General features: G+C 37.1%; 2 protein-coding genes across 5 annotated transcripts; both read right to left on the bottom strand.

Moving 5' to 3' along the window:
- Positions 1-4381: 4381 nt before the first annotated feature.
- LOC116263860 (non-specific lipid-transfer protein-like) lies at positions 4382-5906 on the bottom strand. Its single transcript, XM_031643665.2, has 2 exons — positions 5478-5906; positions 4382-4536 (listed from the first exon to the last, which is right to left on the bottom strand). The coding sequence occupies exons 1-2, from the start codon at positions 5828-5830 to the stop codon at positions 4530-4532; spliced, it is 360 nt and encodes a 119-aa protein (XP_031499525.1). The 5' UTR covers positions 5831-5906; the 3' UTR covers positions 4382-4529.
- Positions 5907-6984: 1078 nt separating this feature from the next.
- LOC116263846 (protein DEHYDRATION-INDUCED 19-like) lies at positions 6985-13826 on the bottom strand. 4 transcript variants are annotated; one of them, XR_004174717.2, is made up of 6 exons: positions 13553-13822; positions 13316-13461; positions 12918-12982; positions 12371-12676; positions 8083-8241; positions 6985-7713 (listed from the first exon to the last, which is right to left on the bottom strand). XR_004174717.2 is itself a non-coding variant. In XM_031643644.1 (5 exons), exons 1-5 carry the CDS (start codon positions 13635-13637, stop codon positions 8136-8138), a joined length of 708 nt encoding a protein of 235 aa, XP_031499504.1. In that variant the 5' UTR covers positions 13638-13821; the 3' UTR covers positions 7768-8135. The 4 variants fall into 4 exon arrangements, 3 of the variants coding, with proteins under 3 accessions (XP_031499504.1, XP_049931596.1, XP_031499513.1); XM_031643644.1 differs by lacking the exon at positions 6985-7713 and having other exon boundaries at positions 7768-8241; positions 13553-13821; XM_050075639.1 differs by lacking the exons at positions 6985-7713; positions 8083-8241 and adding an exon at positions 8261-10839 and having other exon boundaries at positions 13553-13826.
- Between the last annotated feature and the right edge of the window lie 6754 nt (positions 13827-20580).

Below are 20580 nucleotides of genomic sequence, written 5' to 3'. Positions count from 1 at the left end.
TAACTGATTAATGAGTCAGTTTGGATTGGCTCATAGTCTGTGACCTAGCTAATTAATAAGTCGGGTTTGGGTTGACTCGTAGGTGACCCGAAGGCTTGATTTGACTCGATTATAATTTTTTTAAATATAATATAATATATAAATACAATTAATTATAGCAAGGTGCGCTAGTAATTTACTACACATTAAATACTGAAAGTGAGTTGATCTTTTTTTAACTTTAGATGTCACAATTTTCTCGACGTTGTTTTAATGCTGAGGTTTTCTTATTGAGAACATCCAACCAAATCATTTCCACAACTCTGCATGAACGCCTCGTTAAGTTCGCTTCCGACCCTTTGTTCCTTTCTTCTTTAAAATCTCTCTCTCTCTTTCCCAGAGGGAAATTGAAAAAAAGAACATTGCGAGTTACTTATTGTCCTCGAACCCATCACTCGAAATATATTCTTCGATTACCCTCTCTTTTTCTTTTTATGTATACATTAGCTTTATCAAATATATGTGCAAATATTCATATTATATGTTATTCCCATTGAGAAAAAAATAAAACTTGAACTTCGAATTCACTTATCGTTTTAGATGAGTCATGAAGTCATATTTCATAACTATATATATATATATATATATATATATATATATATATATATATATATATATATATATATATAGAGAGAGAGAGAGAGAGAGAGAGAGAGAGAGAGAGAGAATCAAATTGACATTTCTTTATGATGACGACTTGCATGAGAGGGTTGCTTTGGTTTTTCATAGGCACGTAACGTTTTTGGCTTGACGTTTGAGGGAAAAGGACGAAAATTTTCCCCAAGCATTCACATGGGTCTTTTGCTTTAGCTTTAAGAAAACGGTGACTCTTGATCTTTCTCGAAATGATTCTAATTTCTACGCCGTTGGTCTTGCAGGCGTTTCCAAGAGCTAAAAGAAAAGTGACGTTTTTTTTTTTTAACTTAAAAGAGAAAAGACAAAGTTGTGAAGAGACCAAGAAAAAAATTGTAGATTCTGTAAATTATTCAAAAGCAGTTTTTTTTTGGGGGTTAAAGAGTAAAACAATGTTTTAATTATATTCTAATGTTTTCACTGATAAACTACGTATGCATTTGTGAACTAATTACCTAAACAGGTACTTATATTTGTTCCAAATGTTGCACGATTATGTGCAAATACACAAAAAATTTAAAGGGGCACTTGGATGCATTTGTAAAAACTAGGTTTTATGAAGCCCAAGTTTTTTAATGAGTTTTAGAAACAATTTTTTTTTTTTTTTTGTTGCGTGACACATTGAAAACCTAGTTTTTAAACAATTTAAAAGGGACAGACTTTTCAATTCCTTTTACAAAATCGGGTTTTGTCAAAACTGAGTTTTCCTCAAATCCAGTTTTGATGTCATCCAAATAGTCCAAAAACCTGGTTTTGAAGGCAAAATTAAGTTTGAAAGTGTCACCCAAACAAATCCTAAACAGTTTTCCGCAAAATTATCAAAATTTAAGCGTCTTGGTCTACCATGCAGATCACATGGTGCACAGTGTTCCATTTTCAACTCTAACAGGGACTTCTCTTTGGGCATTAAATTCTTTCTGAAAATTTAATTTGGCACATCAGCAATTGCACTGATTGTCGCATACTTGTACCTACATTTTTGTGGTTGAAGTTTGGAACTGCGAGTTGCGTGTCGTCGTAGAACAACCGAAGGTCCCCGCCCATCAATTTCAATGAATCACGCTCCCGGAGTTTTGGATCTGTGGGTAGCCATCAAATCACGAGGAAACCGGCTGCTACTAACAGTTAGGAATGTTTGGTTGTAAGGATCCAATTATAGTTTCAAAATTTTAACAGAAATATATATATATAATTACAGTTGTCCACCTGTATAATTGTATCTAGATAGTGCAAGATAAAATATTCAGCTGTTAGCTTCACCATGGAATAATCACAGATGGGTTATAATATCAATTGAAACTGGTCTTATTTACACTGCATTTTAGTTAAACTAGTTTTATTCAATCAACCGATTTGACGTCAGTAGAACAGATTTTCATAGCATGCATGACAAAGGAATATAAAATTAATCTTCATGTAAGTCGACACTACAGTGCTAATTGATGCTGTGAAAGGGAGAGAGCGGAATTTGAGAGAAAGAAAGAAAAGAGAGAAAGATACTCTGTTATCCTTCAAGCTCTGGATATTACCCATCACCGAGTTAATGCACTTCTTCCACAGTCTGGGCCCTGCTACTAGAGGCGGAGCCAAAATTTTTCATAAAAGGGGCTGAATTACAGTTTTTAAATTTTGACATAGGCCGAAATATCGTTTTTCAAAATTTTATATAGGACAAGTGATTTTTTTAAATTTACAGGTAAATTTTTAACTTTTTTTTTTTTTGAGGTGGGGCTAAGGCCCTTGCAGACCCTACCTTGGCTCTATCCTTGCCTGTCACAATGCCAACCCGACCTTTCAGCCAATCAAGTTCATTAATCCGCTTTATCCAAGAAAGAGTATTCACCCCAACCAAAATTATTATTCACCCATAAGATACCAAATTGATGAGTGCACATTTAATTTAATAACAGTGGATGGATATGGATGTAATGTATGTGCTAGAGAAGTCAACAATCTACATAAAAAAGATCATGTTGATATCTCTAATGCTCGCAAATTCATGGTCTACATTTTTCAACTTATGAATTTGTAATTGAACATAAGAAAAAGATCTTTCTATCATTTTGTTAGGTTTTGGATATGAAAAATACATCTATGTCATTTAGTATGTAAACTAGTTCGTGTACTTTTTCCACTAACCAGCTCAGTATGAACCTGAAATATAAGGTTCTGTGAATGTGAGGCTGCAGACTGAAGCATAACAACAACCGTTAACAAGAAGAAGATGAATCGAGAAACTGCAAAAAGAACTGTTGAATTCAAGATCCATGCATTCATGTTTTTATTTTACTGGCGAGAAACTCCGAATCTCGCCGACGGAAGCTTGCTTTCAAAATAAAGATCTGAGCCCGACGGGTGTTGATGCACTGGCTTGGGCAAGTGGTTGGTAAGTAGCTGGTTATTAATTTAAGCGGCATTTATGGGTGTTCCAGTCGTCAGTTTGATTCTCGTGGTCACAATTTGTTTAAGTTGTGTGGCGGGGGGCATGATATTATTAAACTAAAGGTGCATTGTTCTTGCATTCAATTTTCAATGAAAACCTAAACCCTAAGGGAGTTTTGGCTTCTCCAACATCACAAAAGCACAGTGAAAAAAAAAATTAATATGGAGAAGGCAGAACCACAGAATCAAGAGGGGTGCTGCCAACTTGAACCCATCTCTTTCACTACTAGTGTTTGAATGAGTGAAACTAAAACTTGGAATTCTGATTTCATTCCAATTTGAGGAGAAACTATGATTCTGGAATTTTCATTCTTGAATCAAATTCCAAACCATCAAATGCAGTGACCACAAAACATAATCCAGGCATTCATCATGTTCGAATAAAGGGTGTATAGTTGAAGGAAATTCATTTTTTGATTGATTTTCCATGTTTCTATTTTTTTATGATCTATCAATCTTTGGGTAAGGAGGATGTTTGTCCATCTCTATCCAGTTTTTCCAAGCAATGTGATTGCATCATGAGAGAGAGAGAGAGAGAGAGAGAGATGTTCTAATCAAGATTTTGTCGCTTGCCCAACACCGTAAAAGCCCAAAGCTAGTCCTTCCATCCCTAGGGCTTATGCCTGCTTCGACTTACATGCACATGCACACGATGCTCACAAGAATCAAACCAACAACTGGCCTCTTACCAGCGGCTGACCCAATCAATTGGGCCAATCGCATTGCGGCTAGTAGACAATTGATTAAACTTCTTTGGATACTAGACTTTGTACGCCAATCAGGATTGATAAAATAGGTGGCATAGATCAAAACGACAAAACCTTCAAACCAAATTCTTCCAGTTGGCCACCAGATGCCGAAAGCTATGGTCAGACACTAGTTTTAATATAGACATGAATGGATCTATACTACTAGTTGAAAGTGATTTAGATCGGAAACATTATAACTGTAATTCCTTCTTCGACTTTGGCAAATGATGTTGAATTAATTGCTCCTTAAGGGGCGTAACATAGTTGGTAAGACTAGTTGACAGTATATTGTACCCCACCCAAGTCCCGACACAACTCGGAACTTTGAAGGCAGATGAATGGGGCATCTTTGGGTCTCTCTTTTTTTGTCTCTCTTTTTTCGGTAGGAGATTGTTAACCTTCTGCTCACCCGAATATTGAATTAAATGTAAGTGCAATTTTTTTGTTTGCGTTACCTATGAAATAGCCATGCCACATTTGAGTTCTAACTTCTAAGAATATCTGCACAGAGAAAACAAACACATTGAAGAAAAAGATTTCCCGAGGAAATTTATTTGTCGATTCATTCATTCATTGTGTCCGTGATACAACACAGTCGAATTCCAGAAGTTTATTTATGCCAACCACATAGAAGCAGCGAACCTTCACACTCTTCTTCATCCCTGATTATATCCTGCTCAAGCAATCAAGCAAAGGGAAACAACCGACGTTATCAGAACGGTGTGGAATTCGGATATCGCACGATCTGAATCCGGCTTTTCTTGTTCCCTACTTTCAGGATTGTTTGTTTTCCTTTTGTTCTTTTTATGATTGCACCGTCTTCTGCTTGCGATTGTGTGTGCAAGTGCAAATTAAAGAACTTTTGAGCATGAATTAACTCAGAAAACTAAGATTAAAGGAGCACTATGTTGGCATTTCTGTTGCCAAACATCCTCAAATAAAAATCTAAAACTTTTGAGTATGGATTAACTCATAAAACTAAATTTGAACGGACTTGGCTTTTTTTTTTTCTTTTGAGATTTTTTTAAACCTGTCGTTTATCTAGAAATCTGAGAAGGGACTGCAGTTTGTAGTTTTATAAATAAATGGTCACTTCTCTTAAAATTGTCTACTAAGAACACGAAATAGACAGCCGTTAACCTGAACAACAGAAATGTCTTTTACTAAATCATATTCTTATCCTTCTTCGGTTTTATTGGTTTTATACTTAGAAGAGGATGAATGTAATTTTGTGTGGCAAGAAATAAAATTAAAAAAGACTGGAGTTTACTATTTTGTTTTTTAAGATAAAAGAAGATTCAGTTTAAACTTTTATTTGACAGTTTTCATTTAAAGAATCGTCCTTATAAGGAGTTTTTTTTTTTTATTAAGGCAGTCTTAAAGCTGAAAATTGTATTTTTTTTTATAAGAAACAAGTAAACAAACATTTATATGTTCAGATCATGCTAAGCATAGCTTGATGAATGAATCAACAATGTGAATTCTGAGATTCAAATTAAATTACACATAGAAACTATTACGGTACTTAAACGTACTCCTTTGCGTGCTTTACGTTTGTTACTTTTCAATAGTTAGATCACTTCATTATGATAAAAAATGGTACCGACGGCTTACTTGGAGCAATCGACGTCGGGGCCGATCGGGAAGTCGACGTGGACGCCGCATTTGCCGGGCAGAGCAACGGCACGGTCTCGTTTGAAGCCGACGAGGCCTGCGGCGGCGCTACTGATGCACTTGCAGATGGCCTGCAGGTCATCGTTGCTGCGAGCCATGTCCTTCAGTTCCTTCACCCCACTGCAACACCCATCGCTCGGGTCGTCCGCCTTCCCCGTCATGTAACCCACGCAGGGCACTATCTTATTGTACACGCTGCTGCACGACGGGGCCGCTCCGCCCCTCACCGCCAGCCACAGCCAGAGGACGGCAAGAAGCACCACCGCCTTCGCGGTCGTCGTCGTCGTCACCATCTCCGCTTCTCTGCTCCTTAATTCCTGGAGTTGCTCTGTCGAATCGTCTGGAGTCAAACGCTGATCTCGTTCACAGGCTTAAATGCGCAAGCAATGATCGGAAATCAAAGGAGAGGCTTTCTCTTTTCGCCTGATCGGTTTGCAATGCGATCTTCGTGTTGCCGCTCTAGCGGCCGTGGAGAACCATCCATGTTCAACGTTCCGTGATACGCCGACGCACGTCTGCGTTTCTGCTTACCGATCTCCACCGTTCGTCCTCGAAATCGTTGGCCTTGGAGATGCCAAAGGAGAAAGAACGAGCAGGGAAAAGCGTGCTTTGGTACATCACCTAATTCATCCTCACCAGCTTTCACAAGCAGGTGCTTCATGCGTGACCAGCAGCATAGTTGCCGAAAGCAACCTTCTTCCTCTTCACCCGATTCAGCATAGTTACCGGAAGAAACCATCTTCCTCCTTTTCATTTAGCTTCCTCTCGTCGCGCTCCGGCTTCACACTTACATTTAGACATCATTTGTTCAATCAGCAGTGAGATTTTTTTGGCGAAAAATGATGAATAAAGGACAGTAGAGTGAGTGTCAATTTTGCCAACAAAGAGGAATCTCATCAATTGGTGTAACTTCAAAATGGCACCCTCGCCTTTTGAACTTAGATTTCATGGGTTTTGAAACTCTGAATAACATCACAGAAGCTGAAGCTTCCATATTCTCTTCTTTTAATTGGTAACTGTGGGTCAAATCAGCGGAATGGGTGAGAAAAACACCAAAGTATATGAAAATCTCAATTCAATCAGACTTGGTGGTGCCAGTTGACAGAACTCCCGAACCATTTATCGGCGGTTACATCCATAGCTGCAGATTAGTTGGGTTGGAGGTTCAAAGGAGCCCAGACCTCGCAGTAATCTGGTGGAGGTAATGTTGGGTTTAGCTAGTAACGGATCATGGACTGGTGTCTTATTTTGGATGAAGAAGAAAACAGCACCATAACATAGTTAGTTGCCTCAGCTTCAAAAGAAGAATGTCCGTTAAATTTCTCTGTATCCCAATTTGCCAAATAAGAAGAAGCAAAGATTTACTCAAGGTCTAGGGGTCAGAATTCATCCAATCCAATTTCTCTCTCTCTAGTTCTTCAGCCCACAATCTGGAAGTTTCAAAACGCCTTTAGGATAGGATTCGAATTGAACAATATTTTAAATTCGGATGGTAGAAATAAACCATACCCGGCTCGTTTTTACAGATTGAAATAACAAAAAAGATTGTAAATTTGTTAAAAACATTAAAGAACCAAGACCGTCCCAATGTTTGTGTTCGGGCGTCGCTAAAGACACGAATAAGATGGCACGTCCCGTGACACAGCAATACCCGCTAACCGCTTCATCGGGAATATACGTCACTCGCAGATAAACTATCCTCCCACGCTCCAACTTCGCACTGGTTACGTTGTGAAACGGTTGCCCCATCACCTTCAGGAAAGAGGGGAACCGTCTAAAAGCTTGTTGATGCACAGTCAAGGGCAGACTTCCCTAAGGAGGAAGCAATGGTCATTCTCAAAGCGGTTCGTTGTCCAGCAACGAATTGTGCTCGATCGATCCAGCCAGACATGTCCATGGCGATGAAGATGACTCAGAGATAGCCTCAGCCCGTCGGGCTTGAGATCGAACGAGAAGGAGCTCACCATCCATACGGTGGTGCACTTTCAACACAGCTAGAGAGAGAGGGCGAACACCGGCCTAGTAACTAAGGCCATTAGAAGCTCCCCACATGGTCTGATAAAGGCGACTCTCTAGTGTCACCATGTGGCCAAAACTGAGTACTCCATCTTGAGCAGGAGGGAGTTGGGGGTTTATATGAGATGAACACAACATGAGGCCCGGTTTCCCGCGTTATCTGAAAAAAATACAAAACCGATGTATTGAAGAAAGAGAAAAGAAAAACATGGAGTTGGTGAATCATAGATTGTTATAGTCGGACCATGGATACAAGTAGCTGTTGCCTGGTTATCTGAAAGAATAAAAAAACCAGTGTATTGAAAAAAGAGACATGAAAAACATGGAGGTGGTCAATCACAGATTGTTATAGTTAGACCATGGATACAAGTTGTTGCCATTCAGGGAGGCAGCAACAGTAAATACTTCCCATGACATTTGCTGCAAGGGATGAGCATCTTCAGTGAAGAATACGGATTTTGTGATGCATTTAGGACCCTGCATCCAAGCAGTAAGTCACTATGATTACAGTGTGGCGATTCAGACTGACCTGCAAACAAGGAAGCTCGGCCACCAAACCCGTATAACAACAGTCCCCTCTAATCACTCGAACAGCGTAGAGAGAAACAAGTCCTGCACAAAGGAGGCTCTCACAGTAGCTTGTCTGAACTTCACTTCTCTCTCCTCAGAACTCGTGCAGGAGTCAAACCTGCCCACAACAAAACAATTTTGAGAAGGCAAGTAGACAAATCAAGGAAAGATTAAAAGCGAGGGGTGTGATGTCCATCTAAACAGAAAAAGGAAAAAAAGGCCATGGAATTTATCCGTTGCCTTTCCAAAGCACTGAATTACGCAAGCACGTCCAATTACCTTGAAACAGATCATGTTGCATATTTACATCGTTGGTAATTGATCAAAATGATAACCATCTTACAATCACACGCTAGAATGAAAGAAATAGAAAACATGTGGTGGTTCTGCACCAAGATATCATACAGCGGGATGCGCTTGTTTTCATTGATCTGATCATCAACTGCAAGATCAAACTCTTCGAGTGTGTACCAACGTTCAATTACTATCTATAAGGAGGCATTCACATGCCTAATATAATGTTGAAATCATTTTCTGAAATAGAAAAAGGTCAAATGCACAAAATTTATGAATAAAATCTTACGAAAATTTCCTATACTTTTGGTTGTATTAACAGAAACAAGATTAAGTTTGAATTTTCTCCATTTAGCACCTCCTTCTTATGTAGTTCAGGTGGTTAAATGTAACATATTCAAACCTGAGCATGATTTTGTTATCCCTTCAAAAACTGGGCCTGTTTTTTTTTTTTTTTTTAATTTTCAAAATTAACCAGAAGTAGTCTAAGATATATTGGGTCAGTCAACTTTAAGATATAGATAGCAAATCAAGCATGCTAATGGCTTCGCTTTTGGAGATTACATCCATGTATATCAAGTAGCTCCTGCCATAGTTCAAAGTGATTCAGTCAAGGAAAAACAAAGATCTAGTCTCTTAAATTATAGACACAAAGTTTGCTCTTCTAGCATCCCTAGGACAATACTGCATGCAGTCCTGGCTTCCAAGTACTCCAGTGTGATTCATGTTAACAGTTGGACAACAATCATCCGCATGCACAAATACTGCAGCTGAAGTTCCCAGACACAGTTTCTTGATTGTAATTTTTAAAAAATGGAAACCACTTTGTCATCCTACATTTCATAATTCAATGTATTTGCTATGAAACTTAAGCAATATAAACTACATTCTCCCCCCAAGCAAATAAAAGAAATTATGTCATCACTTAAGTTAGCACCTTTGATGCTCTAACAGTTCAATACAACCCAACTAGTCAGTATTAAGCATTTGTTGATCAATCATGTATTGAATTTGAAGAAAGAATTGTTTCATCAATTTCCTTCCTCTGGTTCTTCTTGTGAAATCAATCAAGGGGTGCATATTACCTTATGCATGTTACTTCCATGTTTCGAGTCTATGGCATTTTTTCAGAAAAGGAAAAAAAGACCACTTCGTTATTTTAGGAAAAACATTATCAAAATAATAGGACATATTTAAGGCAACATCCAGGGAGCGGCATGAGAATGCATAAACTATAAAGTATTAATCTCACGTTTTGTCTGTAGCAGTAGGGCCAGGGAAATACTGAATCCACGTTAGCTGAAGTAAAATTGTTACATCTGTAAAGGAACCTCAACAATCACCTAAAAATGGAAAATTGGGTGGAGACATCTACGTGGATGCCAGCAATTCTCACAAGCTGGAACTAGGAGTTTACTAAATAAAAAGAGGCATAGAGAGGAGGTAAAATGGAAGAGATAGGAGAAAGATAACAGAAAGAAATAGATAAAATAAGTAAAAGGAACGTATAAAGATTGAGAGGAAGATACGAATATAAAAGAGATAGCATAAGAAGAACAAAGAGGGAAGACAAGCAAATAATAACAAAGAAGGAAAAGAAAAGAAAGAAATGATGAGAAAAAGCCTGAGCCTGCAGAAGATAGGAAAGGCAAAACTTGACAAGACAAAGGCATCACTGGAGATATTTAATGGCCTCATGCTTCTAATAGAGGGATCTCCCACATCCCTACCATATAAATCAGTATTGGATCCTACACTGAAGGAAGAGAAAAGAGACAATAAGAGGACACTAGCCACGACTCATCAGCTTCTCAATGGAGAAAATACGTTCTAAGGTTTCAATTCCTAGCAAGTACCATGCTTTGATCTGACTACCAAACGTTACATGTCTATAATGTTGATGAAAACACCATTAAAAGTTTGAACAACAAAATCTGGAGGCATCAGATATGATGAATCCAGAGGACACCAAGTGAGATGTCAAATAACAAAATTTTGTAGTGCCAATACTTGTTTGGAGAGAATTCACAACCATAAACCAGAGAGTAACGAATGGTGCCAAAAATAGTACAGTACCCATCCCCATCACCAATCTAAAATTTCTAGTGAAGATTAGATAATCCAACCATAGGATTGGAATAAATACAACAAAATATACAATACAATGCATTTTCTCTCTGGGAAGTCTGAACCACCTGTTTTTGGCAGATATTGAAGTCAGTTCCAAGATGAACACATGCAGGTAAAATCCAGCTTATCTATTTAAGGTAAGAAAGAAAACCTAAAAAAATTGTTCCAAAATCTGCACAACTAAAGAGTAAAGACAGTGAGATTTGCCTTTCTGATCTTAACTATCTCATGAATCAGGGACGTAAAAAAGGCAGGAAACAGCCGTAAGGTGGAGCTCCAGCCCAACTCGCAACTGCCCATTTAACATCAAGATTACCCACTTCAGTAATTAAAGAGGCTAGAAAAGGCTCAAAAGCTACCAATCAGCATGTACCCCTTTATGCATTTGCTCAAACAGGTTGCACTTCTATTAGTTTGTAAAAATAGCCAGTTGAAACTTGAACCTCCAAATCTAAAGACGCCCATAAAACCATATAACTGGAAACAGGAGTGGTGCTACTTCTAACCAATCTTTAATAGGAGTTGCAACTAGGGGACATAAACTAGCTGAAGCTTAAAAGCAAGGTATCGAAGATTGATTTGTTCCTGCAGTGATTTGGGCAAGTTTAGGCTCATAGCAGCAAAATTTACATTAGCCAAACTCAGGCTTACTCACAATTTTCAATGCAGAGAACAGAATTTGGATCCCATTGAACCAATCTTAAATGAGCTTATTTATAAGGCAAACACATTGTTGCAAGTGAAATGCACAAACACTGATCAGTCACTTGGAAACCAATCACTTCACCAACTATTCTATGTACATGACATGCATATAAAGCAAATCTGTTACTGCTCGGCCTATACAATCTGAAATTAGCTGATCGCTTGTACTTTTGGCTCACTGAGGCCAATTCATGAATCCAAACAATTATCAATGAGCTGAGCCATGGGTCGTTGTATTGTCTTGTTTCCACCCCTAATGACATCATGGCATCTTTTCTGATCTAAGTTACGTAACCCACCCATGCATCACAGCATCTGAGAAAGAATGTCATCAGCCTTAGCTCTTAACATAAGAATAAACTGTCAACTTAAGACTGTAAAGGAGGTCCTAGGAGCATATATCGCTACAGCAAATTATTGTAGTCCAAACTTCTACAGGTTAAAAGAAAGAAAAGAAAAGAAGGGTTCTGTACCTAATATAGTATACTTGGATCTCAGAAACAAAAGTGAAACTATGCTGTTATAAATTACACCTGCCCAACATGTGGTCAGCCATTGAGGCACCAAAAAGTGCTTTCTATTTTAGACCATTACCAGGCCACAATGACCAATATCAGTCTCAATGTTTCTGTCAAAGAGTTTTCTTTAACAGAATTTAAAATAAGTTTTTTTTTTTTTTGCTTTAAACAATTATGTGGTTTTTAAAAATGAAAAAAATGAGGAACAAACAATGTGCGTTCTCAACATCAAAATTTTGGAAATATCACAATGTTCTTACTCTTGTGACTTCTTAGGAAGATTTTCAGAAAAACAATATTTTCAAGATATCATAGCACCAGTGAGTCAGTGACAGTGGTCAAAACATAACAACAGAATGTCTTAGTTAGCTAGTTACACATAAACCTGGAGAAAGTACGTTTAAACTCATAGATCAGAAAAACTTCTGAATTCCTTAACTATATTGACATTTATCATTTTATCTTGGCGCCTGTGATAAAAATATTTTTCTTCCTAAATGGCTGAAAACAATAAAACAACTACACAAGACACAAAATTCTGGGGTATCATTTTTGAATCAGCTCAAGCTAATATCTAGCAGATGTGACGGAAGGCATTACCTAGACTTCCAAGACTGGCTTGAAGGCGCGCTCTTTTTCAGGAAGTCATCAACACTTGAAGCGAAAGCTTTGGAAGCCTCTTCCGGTTCAGGCGATGCAAAGTTCAGAACAAGTGTTGAGAGAAGTGAGTCATTGACCAAAACGCTAGTGCCTGATGAGTTGATGCCACTTAGACGATACCCTCCTCCACCACCTCCACCACCTCCACCTCCCAAAAGGACTGATAGATGGGCTTCACGAAGATCATAACCAAGCAGGGACGAAGCTTGACTACTTGAAAGAGCCACTTTCCGCAGCCGTTGTCGCCTATACAAGTAGCCGTTTTAGAAAAACAGACATAACACTTTTCTCACAACCATTTACGACCGTACTAAAGTTTCTTAGCGAGCCGCACAATATAAAGATATTTTTTCTTCTATCTTTTCCATTTTCTTCTCTTTTTTCTTTTTTGAAAAAGGAAACAGAGAAGGCACTGTGATCACCTCAGACAAAAAATCGTAAATAAGACAGCAGACCAAAAGGAAAAGAAGAAGGTGTGAGCAGTTGCCTGTGTTGTAGCATGATATGGTTGAGCAAGTCCCTTGGCACCTTAACCAGACAAATTGGACATACCTGAGAGAGAGAGAGAGAGAGAGAGAGATCAATATATTTCCTATATATCCATATACACACACAGAAACTCATTAAGAGCGGTCCAATGGTTTGCAATCATTGTAAAAAACTTAAGCAACCAATGTATGGGCAATCGTGAATCCTACAATTCCTGCTCTAATAAAAGAAGAAACAGAGAAACCCAAAAAAACTCCATTATTAATGGACCAGAAACTAAGAAATCGTCTATTTAAGAAGCGGCAAGTCGTTACCGTTGGGGGTTCTTGATCAAGAATGGGGAGGAGGAAGAAGGGGAGAGGGAGAAGGGCAAGGAAACGGACGGGTGGTTCTTACGGCGGCTCTAGAGTCGACGGAAGGATGTTCATCTTCCAAATGAGAGCAGAGCGATGCAATATCGTAATCCTCGTAGCAATAAGGGCAAGGGAAGTCCGGACGAAGCTCCTCCTCCGATTCCAAATCATCCATTAGGCTCCGCCGATCTAGCAAACATCATTTATTCCAAAGATTATTCTATTTTCCTCCCTTTCTAGATAAATCCAAACGCAATCAGAGAGAGAGCTAGAGAGATACCTCCTCCTGGGTGAGAGTTGTGATGCAAGGAGTATTGTCTCTTTGCAGCGGCAAATCTCGATGCCCAGAGATCGGCAGCCTCCATTTTTCCTCCTGAATGTCGCGAACGGATCAGCGGCCGCAGAAATCTTCCTGGTTAAGTTTTTTAGATGCCAATCAAGATAAACAAAACGAAACCTCCGATCCGTCTCTCTCACCCTGCGAAGTTCTCATCCACATTCATTTCTCACGAGAGAGAGAGAGAGAGAGAGAGAGAGAGAGGTTATGTCCGGACCAAAGGTGGATAAAACCAACTGAACAGTACTTCTGACGCAACATGGTACGAAAGGTCCATCCCAATCTTTCATCAATATCTTCCAATACGACTTTTTTTCTTCTTCACAAGTTTTACTACCCTGACAAGTGTTAATCTTCGCTTTAAATCTTGTCATGACAGAACGTATCTAACTTCTATATTTTTCTGTACCATCTTTTCAAATTTACAAGCGTATTTATTTATGAAAGGGTACCACCGTTGCATTTGTTTAGCGACGAATCAATAGAAACCTTTCGAGATGATAATAAAGGAATGTCGACTCTGTCAAGTTAAAAAACTTGGGTAAGTTCTAATAATTGACAGAAGTTTGCTGTTACTGTTATTTAAATTTGTTTTAAACTATATATATATATATATATGATTCGTGGATTTATTTATTTAAATTTGAATGGAAGACATATAAGAAACAAATATCTGTCCACTTAAAACCGTGGACACCCTTCAAGTTCATCTTCCAGTACCAACATGAATTATGCTCATGAGAATCGAAACGCATGCCTACACGCTGTTCATATATATATATATATAAGAAAAATAACATTAACATAAGTCCAACAAAAAGTTGAACTTAAAAATATATATGTATATTTAAAAATCAGCTTTTAATACCATTTTGAGAGAGGATGATTGGTTGATATTTTAGCCTCTGTCTTTTGGATTTTTTTGAGCAATTCAACTTACATTCATAGAAGGAATGTTAAAATAATTGAAATAATGTCACCCGGTCTCCTACATGATACTTATTATAATGATTTACTTGTTCCAAGCTTGTCGGCTTGCATTGATGATATTGTAGCAAGAAAGGGAAGGGAAAAGGTATGATCTTAGTAATGTTTTAGATTGGCAATATGCAAGATCCACCAACCAAATGGATAACAAGAAATACCAAAGCACGTGAAAAGTAAAACAAAGTACAAAAGCAAAAGAGATGAATGATAAAATTTATCTGAATGACTAAACTTTCAATCATAACATGAAGAAGAACCTCTCATTTCTAAATATTTTAAAATAAGCCTACGTTTTTCTAAAAGTTAGGCAAAGAAGCATATTTAAGGGGGTTTAGAGAAGTGCCTGAAATTATGTAAATGCCCTTGGAAAGACAAAGACAAAGGTGCATTTATGAGGCTAAAATGGGAAAATGAAGAGTTCATTTCTACTCCGGAAATATAAATAATTGAAAGAAGGAATAATGCCTACTAGTTTAATGGGAAACAAGTAAAGGATTGAGGAACACTGCTTGAGGAGAACCAATATATAAATATGCAAATCCATAAAGCCAAGCAATATGTAAATAAATAAACCCTTGTGGAACTATGTGGACCATTGCCCACACAAGTCCACATGTGACTCAGCCCCCCGATCATCAATGTATACGCTCGTGTCTTATTAACAAGAGAAATTAAGATAAAAAAAAAATTAAATATGGACATGGCATATGATTAGATGTTGAATGATACAAGTTCATGTTGGTCGCAACATTGCTTAGATGAGCTACTTACCCTAGTTAAATTACTAATAATAAAAACGCAAACTTTACATGACTTTGTTATTAGTAAGTCGAACAATTTGAGGAGCAAACAGAGGATATATGTTTGAAGACAATAAGGTAAATTTAAAACATTAACATGGAGGTCATTTTAAGCTCACGAGTTTAAAATGTATTTTTTTCACTTGTTTTGCATTTTTCTCACCTGTTTTGTACTAATTTTACATAATTTTTTTAAGGAATATTGCATACACACACACATATACATTGATGTATTCCTGTATCCATAAATTTTAAAATTGTTGTGTTCGTATACATCAGGAGTAGAGCCAAGGAGGGGCCTGCAGGGCCCTGACCCCACCTCAAATTTTTTTTTTTTAAATTTACATCTAAATTTTAGAAAATTTCACTTGTTTTATATAAGGATTTTGAAAAGTAATATTTCAGCCCTATCAAAATTTAAAAACTTTAATTTGACCCTCTTCATAAAAAATTTCTGGCTCTGCCCATGGTATACACTCCCTATACCTATACCAGTATTTGTGTGAGTCGTGACTTAGACATCAGCTTTGATTTCTCTCTTTATAAAGCGGCTATAAACACATAAATGACAAATAAAATATAAGGTTGAGACATGGTTAAATAAATGAGCTTCCCAATTAAGCAACGTAGAAAGCAAGATATGTCCAGCACACACTTACAACATCAAAGATAGAAATATACGCACCTCTTGGACATAGCTAGTGGTGGAGCTAGAAGTTTTTAACTAAGGGGCACCCTTAAGCTTTCGAACTTTTAAGGGACACCCATATATAACACTAAAAAATGAAACATCAATACGTAAATAAAACAAATTTTGTGGGTTAGTGTGGGCAATTGCCCGCAACAGACACACGATAGCTCCGTGTATCCAATGTCAAGGAAATGCTTGTAATTACTCTTAATCCTTCATGTGAAATATACTACCCAAATTTTTTTTGAAATTTTCCTTGCTTTCAAAAGATACTGCAATAACACTATCATCCACATATACTAGCTTGGAAGCACTATGCATGCTCAACTTGCAAGGGAGATATCTTAGTAAATTTTTAAAAAGGTATGTTTTTTATAGTCTTTTTATTTTTTTCAATTTTTATTTTTATCTTCCCAAAAAGTTTTTTTTTGGTATGTGAGTGTGGGTATTTTCATAATAACACTGCAGGAAAAAGTGTGGCACATACAACCAGGTTTGCCTTTCTAATACAATCTTTAGCATCTAAGCCTTTCTATAGGCATTTTCCCCTTGGGAAGATCAGTCACAGTACACGCAGCATTTTCTTCGCAAGAATCAAATTACTTGTCAAACGAAATGACGTTAGACAAGAAATGTCTACTACCAAGGCGACGATCTATTGATGTTTGAGTTAGTGATTTACCAGCAATAATAGAAGTCTTCAGTTAAGTAGGAAAGGTCGTCTGTGTGGGTAGAAGGTTTAGTATGATACATAAAATGAGAGGTGGAATTTTGAGTTTGAGGACGAAGGAAGATGAGGTTCATCAGCAGAATGATAAATGCTGTTCATGAACACCAAGAAGTAGGCTAAGACTAACTTAATGCATTGGTCAATTATTCGGACTTGTGTATATAAATATATATATATAATGCATGGATTTTAGCTTATATCAAGTTCTCAAGTTTTGGCGTATGAAAAATGTCACTCAAAATAAGGTTTATATATATATATATATATATATATATATATATATCCACTCTTATGCAATTGGTCTCAAATTTGGACTCCATTTTTTTAAAATGTTGTGTTAAGGAAAACAATGGTAAAACACCCAAGGCCATGAAATCAAGTTCTTTAGGTCACTTGTGTACATAATGAGTGAATGCTGGAGGGTAGACCCAACTACTAATATGCATATTTACTTTAATGTCCTTACATTGCACATGCATAGTGAATATTCATAACCATGTTGTTATTTCATACTCATGTCGTTATCTCACACTCATTATCTCGTACCCTCATCATTATCTGATACCTTTATCATTATCTCATACACAAATCCTTACCTTTTTTTTGTTTTTTTTTTTGTCCCTCCAAAAGATTCTCTTTTTCTAAAGGGCATTTTTTGTGGTGGCGTTACAAAAGTTTCGTACATGTTGGTGGCATGTATAACCACCTTCACAAGGTCATACCTTTATACCTCCAAGGTTTTGGTTTGTTTTGAAACTTGCTATATATTCTTTAACTTGGGTGTTACGTTTGCCACCATTTGAAGCACAGCGGATAAAACATCAAAGTATTACAAGAACCACTAGATTTGATCTTTTATCGGATCAGCATACCATCAAATAATATAAGTGCGAGTCAAGTTGGGCCAACATAATATTTGGCGATGATATGTAATAGAGTTTATCTTTTATCGGAGGCTCGGTTGAATTTGGCTACGAAGTCAAACCGAATCTGATAAGAAAAGATGAGGATTCATTGGACATATATATTGGGATCCACCAGATGGAGGTTCCCGCCTGTGATCCATGGAGCTATTTGAATACTTTTAAATTTTGGATAAGGGAAAAGTGAACATCTCATAAGCTACCAAAAAATAAGGCGTCTTTATTTGGCAACTTGTTAAGAAAAATCCATCATTGTCACAAAATTTCAAAACATCAACATCATTTTTGAAAATTTATTTCAGAAGAGTGCGTCTTTGAACATGATTTATTTTTAGAAATAAAAAGTTTGGGTAGGTAGAAAATTATCTATAGATGCCCTTTAAACGTCAACTATTTGATTCTGGATCCCTGACCAGGGATAGAGCTATGGTAGAGCCCGTATGGGATTTGGCCTCATCTCATTTTTTTTAAATTAGCATATAAAATTTTAAAAATTTCACTTGTTTATATAAAATTTTTGAAAAATGATAATTCAGCACTAGTCAAAATTTATAAACTTTAATTCAGTCTCTCTCATGAAATTTTTTTGGCTCTGCCCTTTCCCTACTTAACAAGATTTTATAACATTTCAAACCCTTGAATATGGTAAAAAAAAAATTAAAAATGTGGTGATTAAGAAAACTAACACTTCAAATGGGAAAAAAAAAACCCAAGAGAATGAAAACACATTAAATTTACATACATGACATTGACATCTATATAGTTACATTTAGTAAAAAAAAATTAAATAAAATTAAGTAGGCTTTTCATGCATTCAACTGAATCTTTTACCGTATGAAGTACAATATAATAAATGCATAGAGCTTTCTTGTTTCCCCATAAAATTGACATGAAAAACCAGTTTCAAGAGTTCATGTTGGCAGCGATATCACCTTGGGGTCTTTTCTATCATGTAGAAATAATTGTAGGCTACCACCAATTTGAGTTATAACTTTTAAATATTAAACTTAACCGCTAAGCAATAGTGCATAGGTGGTTAGTTCAACCAGTACCTTGTAGACAGGCCTTTACATGAGTTAAACCGAGCACGAGATGGGTCATGGGCCAGTTCTAGCACGACTTGACTCAAAAAACTTGAACTGGGAACATGTTCGAACTGGACTCGACAATACAGTATCAAAGTCCAGCTCAACTTGTTTATTTTGTTTATAAGTTTGCCTCATTTCGTTATGTAGTCAAAGTTTAAAAGAGTTGAGACTTTACAACGTGAATTTGACTTGTTTAACATTTCGAGCATACATTTGAACTCTAGCTCGTCGAGTTTTGATGAGTAATGTGCAGCGGTACTGGTAGAGATTCCTGGTTCGATTCCTGTAAGTGTTAATCTCCTGCACAAGCCAACACAGTCCCCACTGTCTAGTCTTTGAAGAGTTCTTAATCACATAAAAAAAAGTTGTCTATATGAGTGGCAGAGATAGGAGTTTTGGGATGAAGGTTGCGCTCTAAGGAGGAGCACTATATAAAAATAAACAAATCATTTAACACACCAATATGAAAATAAAGAGTTTTTGTGGTGCTGGTCGAAACGTTCTATAGCTTTTTTGCTCTCCCACCATCGGGCAAAGTCCACGCACTCGTTATTTTCTCCCAAGGCTTCGTTTTCACCTTTTCTGACTTTTCTCCAAGAAGTGCTTGGCACCACGGCATCACCATATGAATTCCATGAGCAATGGACGGCAGGCAGACTTGATTTTAAGTTGCAAAGAATTTTTCAGATGAAATCAAGTTATATATTAACAAGAGATATCTACCAGCAAGGCCATGAAAGTTTGAAGTGGCGATCAGGGGAGGTATTGCCTATAAGCTTGTGAGGGCAATTGCCCACACAGTGCCACAAAAGGTCATTATATATATATGTATCTAGAATTTGCTTATTTTTCTGTTGGTGCCCCTCAATTATTTCGTTTTGATTTTGAAGAGTCAGATATCTTTTGAATCCAAAAATTTTTAGGCACTACCAAGTCAAGTGGCTAGTTGTCCACGCAGACCTAGCTATCATTCATGAGGGCAACTTATATGTCAGATATAGGCATCGAAATTTCAATGTCAAGAATGACTTTGTCATATTCTCATATTGATAGTATGTACTCGTACCAATATTCATGTGACTTAGCTGCGATTTCTTTAATTATAAAGGGGCTATAACCATATGAATGACAAATGAAATATAAGGTCATGGTTAAATAAATGAGCCTTCCAATCAAGCAGCGTAGAAAGCAATGAATGTCAAATGAAATATAAGGTCAAGTCAAGCATGGTTAAATAAATGAGCCTTCCAATCAAGCAGCGAAGAAAGCAAGATATGTCAGCACACAAACACAGTATCAAAGGTATAAATATGCACCTGTTGAGCATAGCTTATCCAATTTCGAGAACATGCTTCCAATTGCTCTTATATCCTTCATGTGAAATATACTACCCAAATAATCCTTTGAAATTCACCATGCTCTCACAAGATATTGCAATAACAAGATCATCCACATATACTAGCTTGGAAGCCATGCACATTCCAAGAGAACATGAGAGAATTTTGAGCACCAATACAAGAAGTAACTAAGCTTGCAAACTCGAAGAGTCATGTTATATAGAACTTCGTGAAGATTTCTATGCAAAAATGCAGTATGTACATTAACTTCCGTAAGAAGCAATTCTTCTTAGCAAAAAGTCAATGAAAATTTAATGCCTCCGTTTGAAAACCAGTCAAAATTTGACACTGTCAATAGGCTTTTTCCTCTTGGAAAGGTCATTGAAAGTACATGTATCATTTTTTCTTACCTTTT

Source organism: Nymphaea colorata, chromosome 1, assembly GCF_008831285.2.
Source record: "Nymphaea colorata isolate Beijing-Zhang1983 chromosome 1, ASM883128v2, whole genome shotgun sequence".
Taxonomy (NCBI): Eukaryota; Viridiplantae; Streptophyta; class Magnoliopsida; order Nymphaeales; family Nymphaeaceae; genus Nymphaea; species Nymphaea colorata.
Note: the sequence above shows the minus strand (reverse complement) of the source record. Positions and strands in the feature narration are given on the sequence as shown.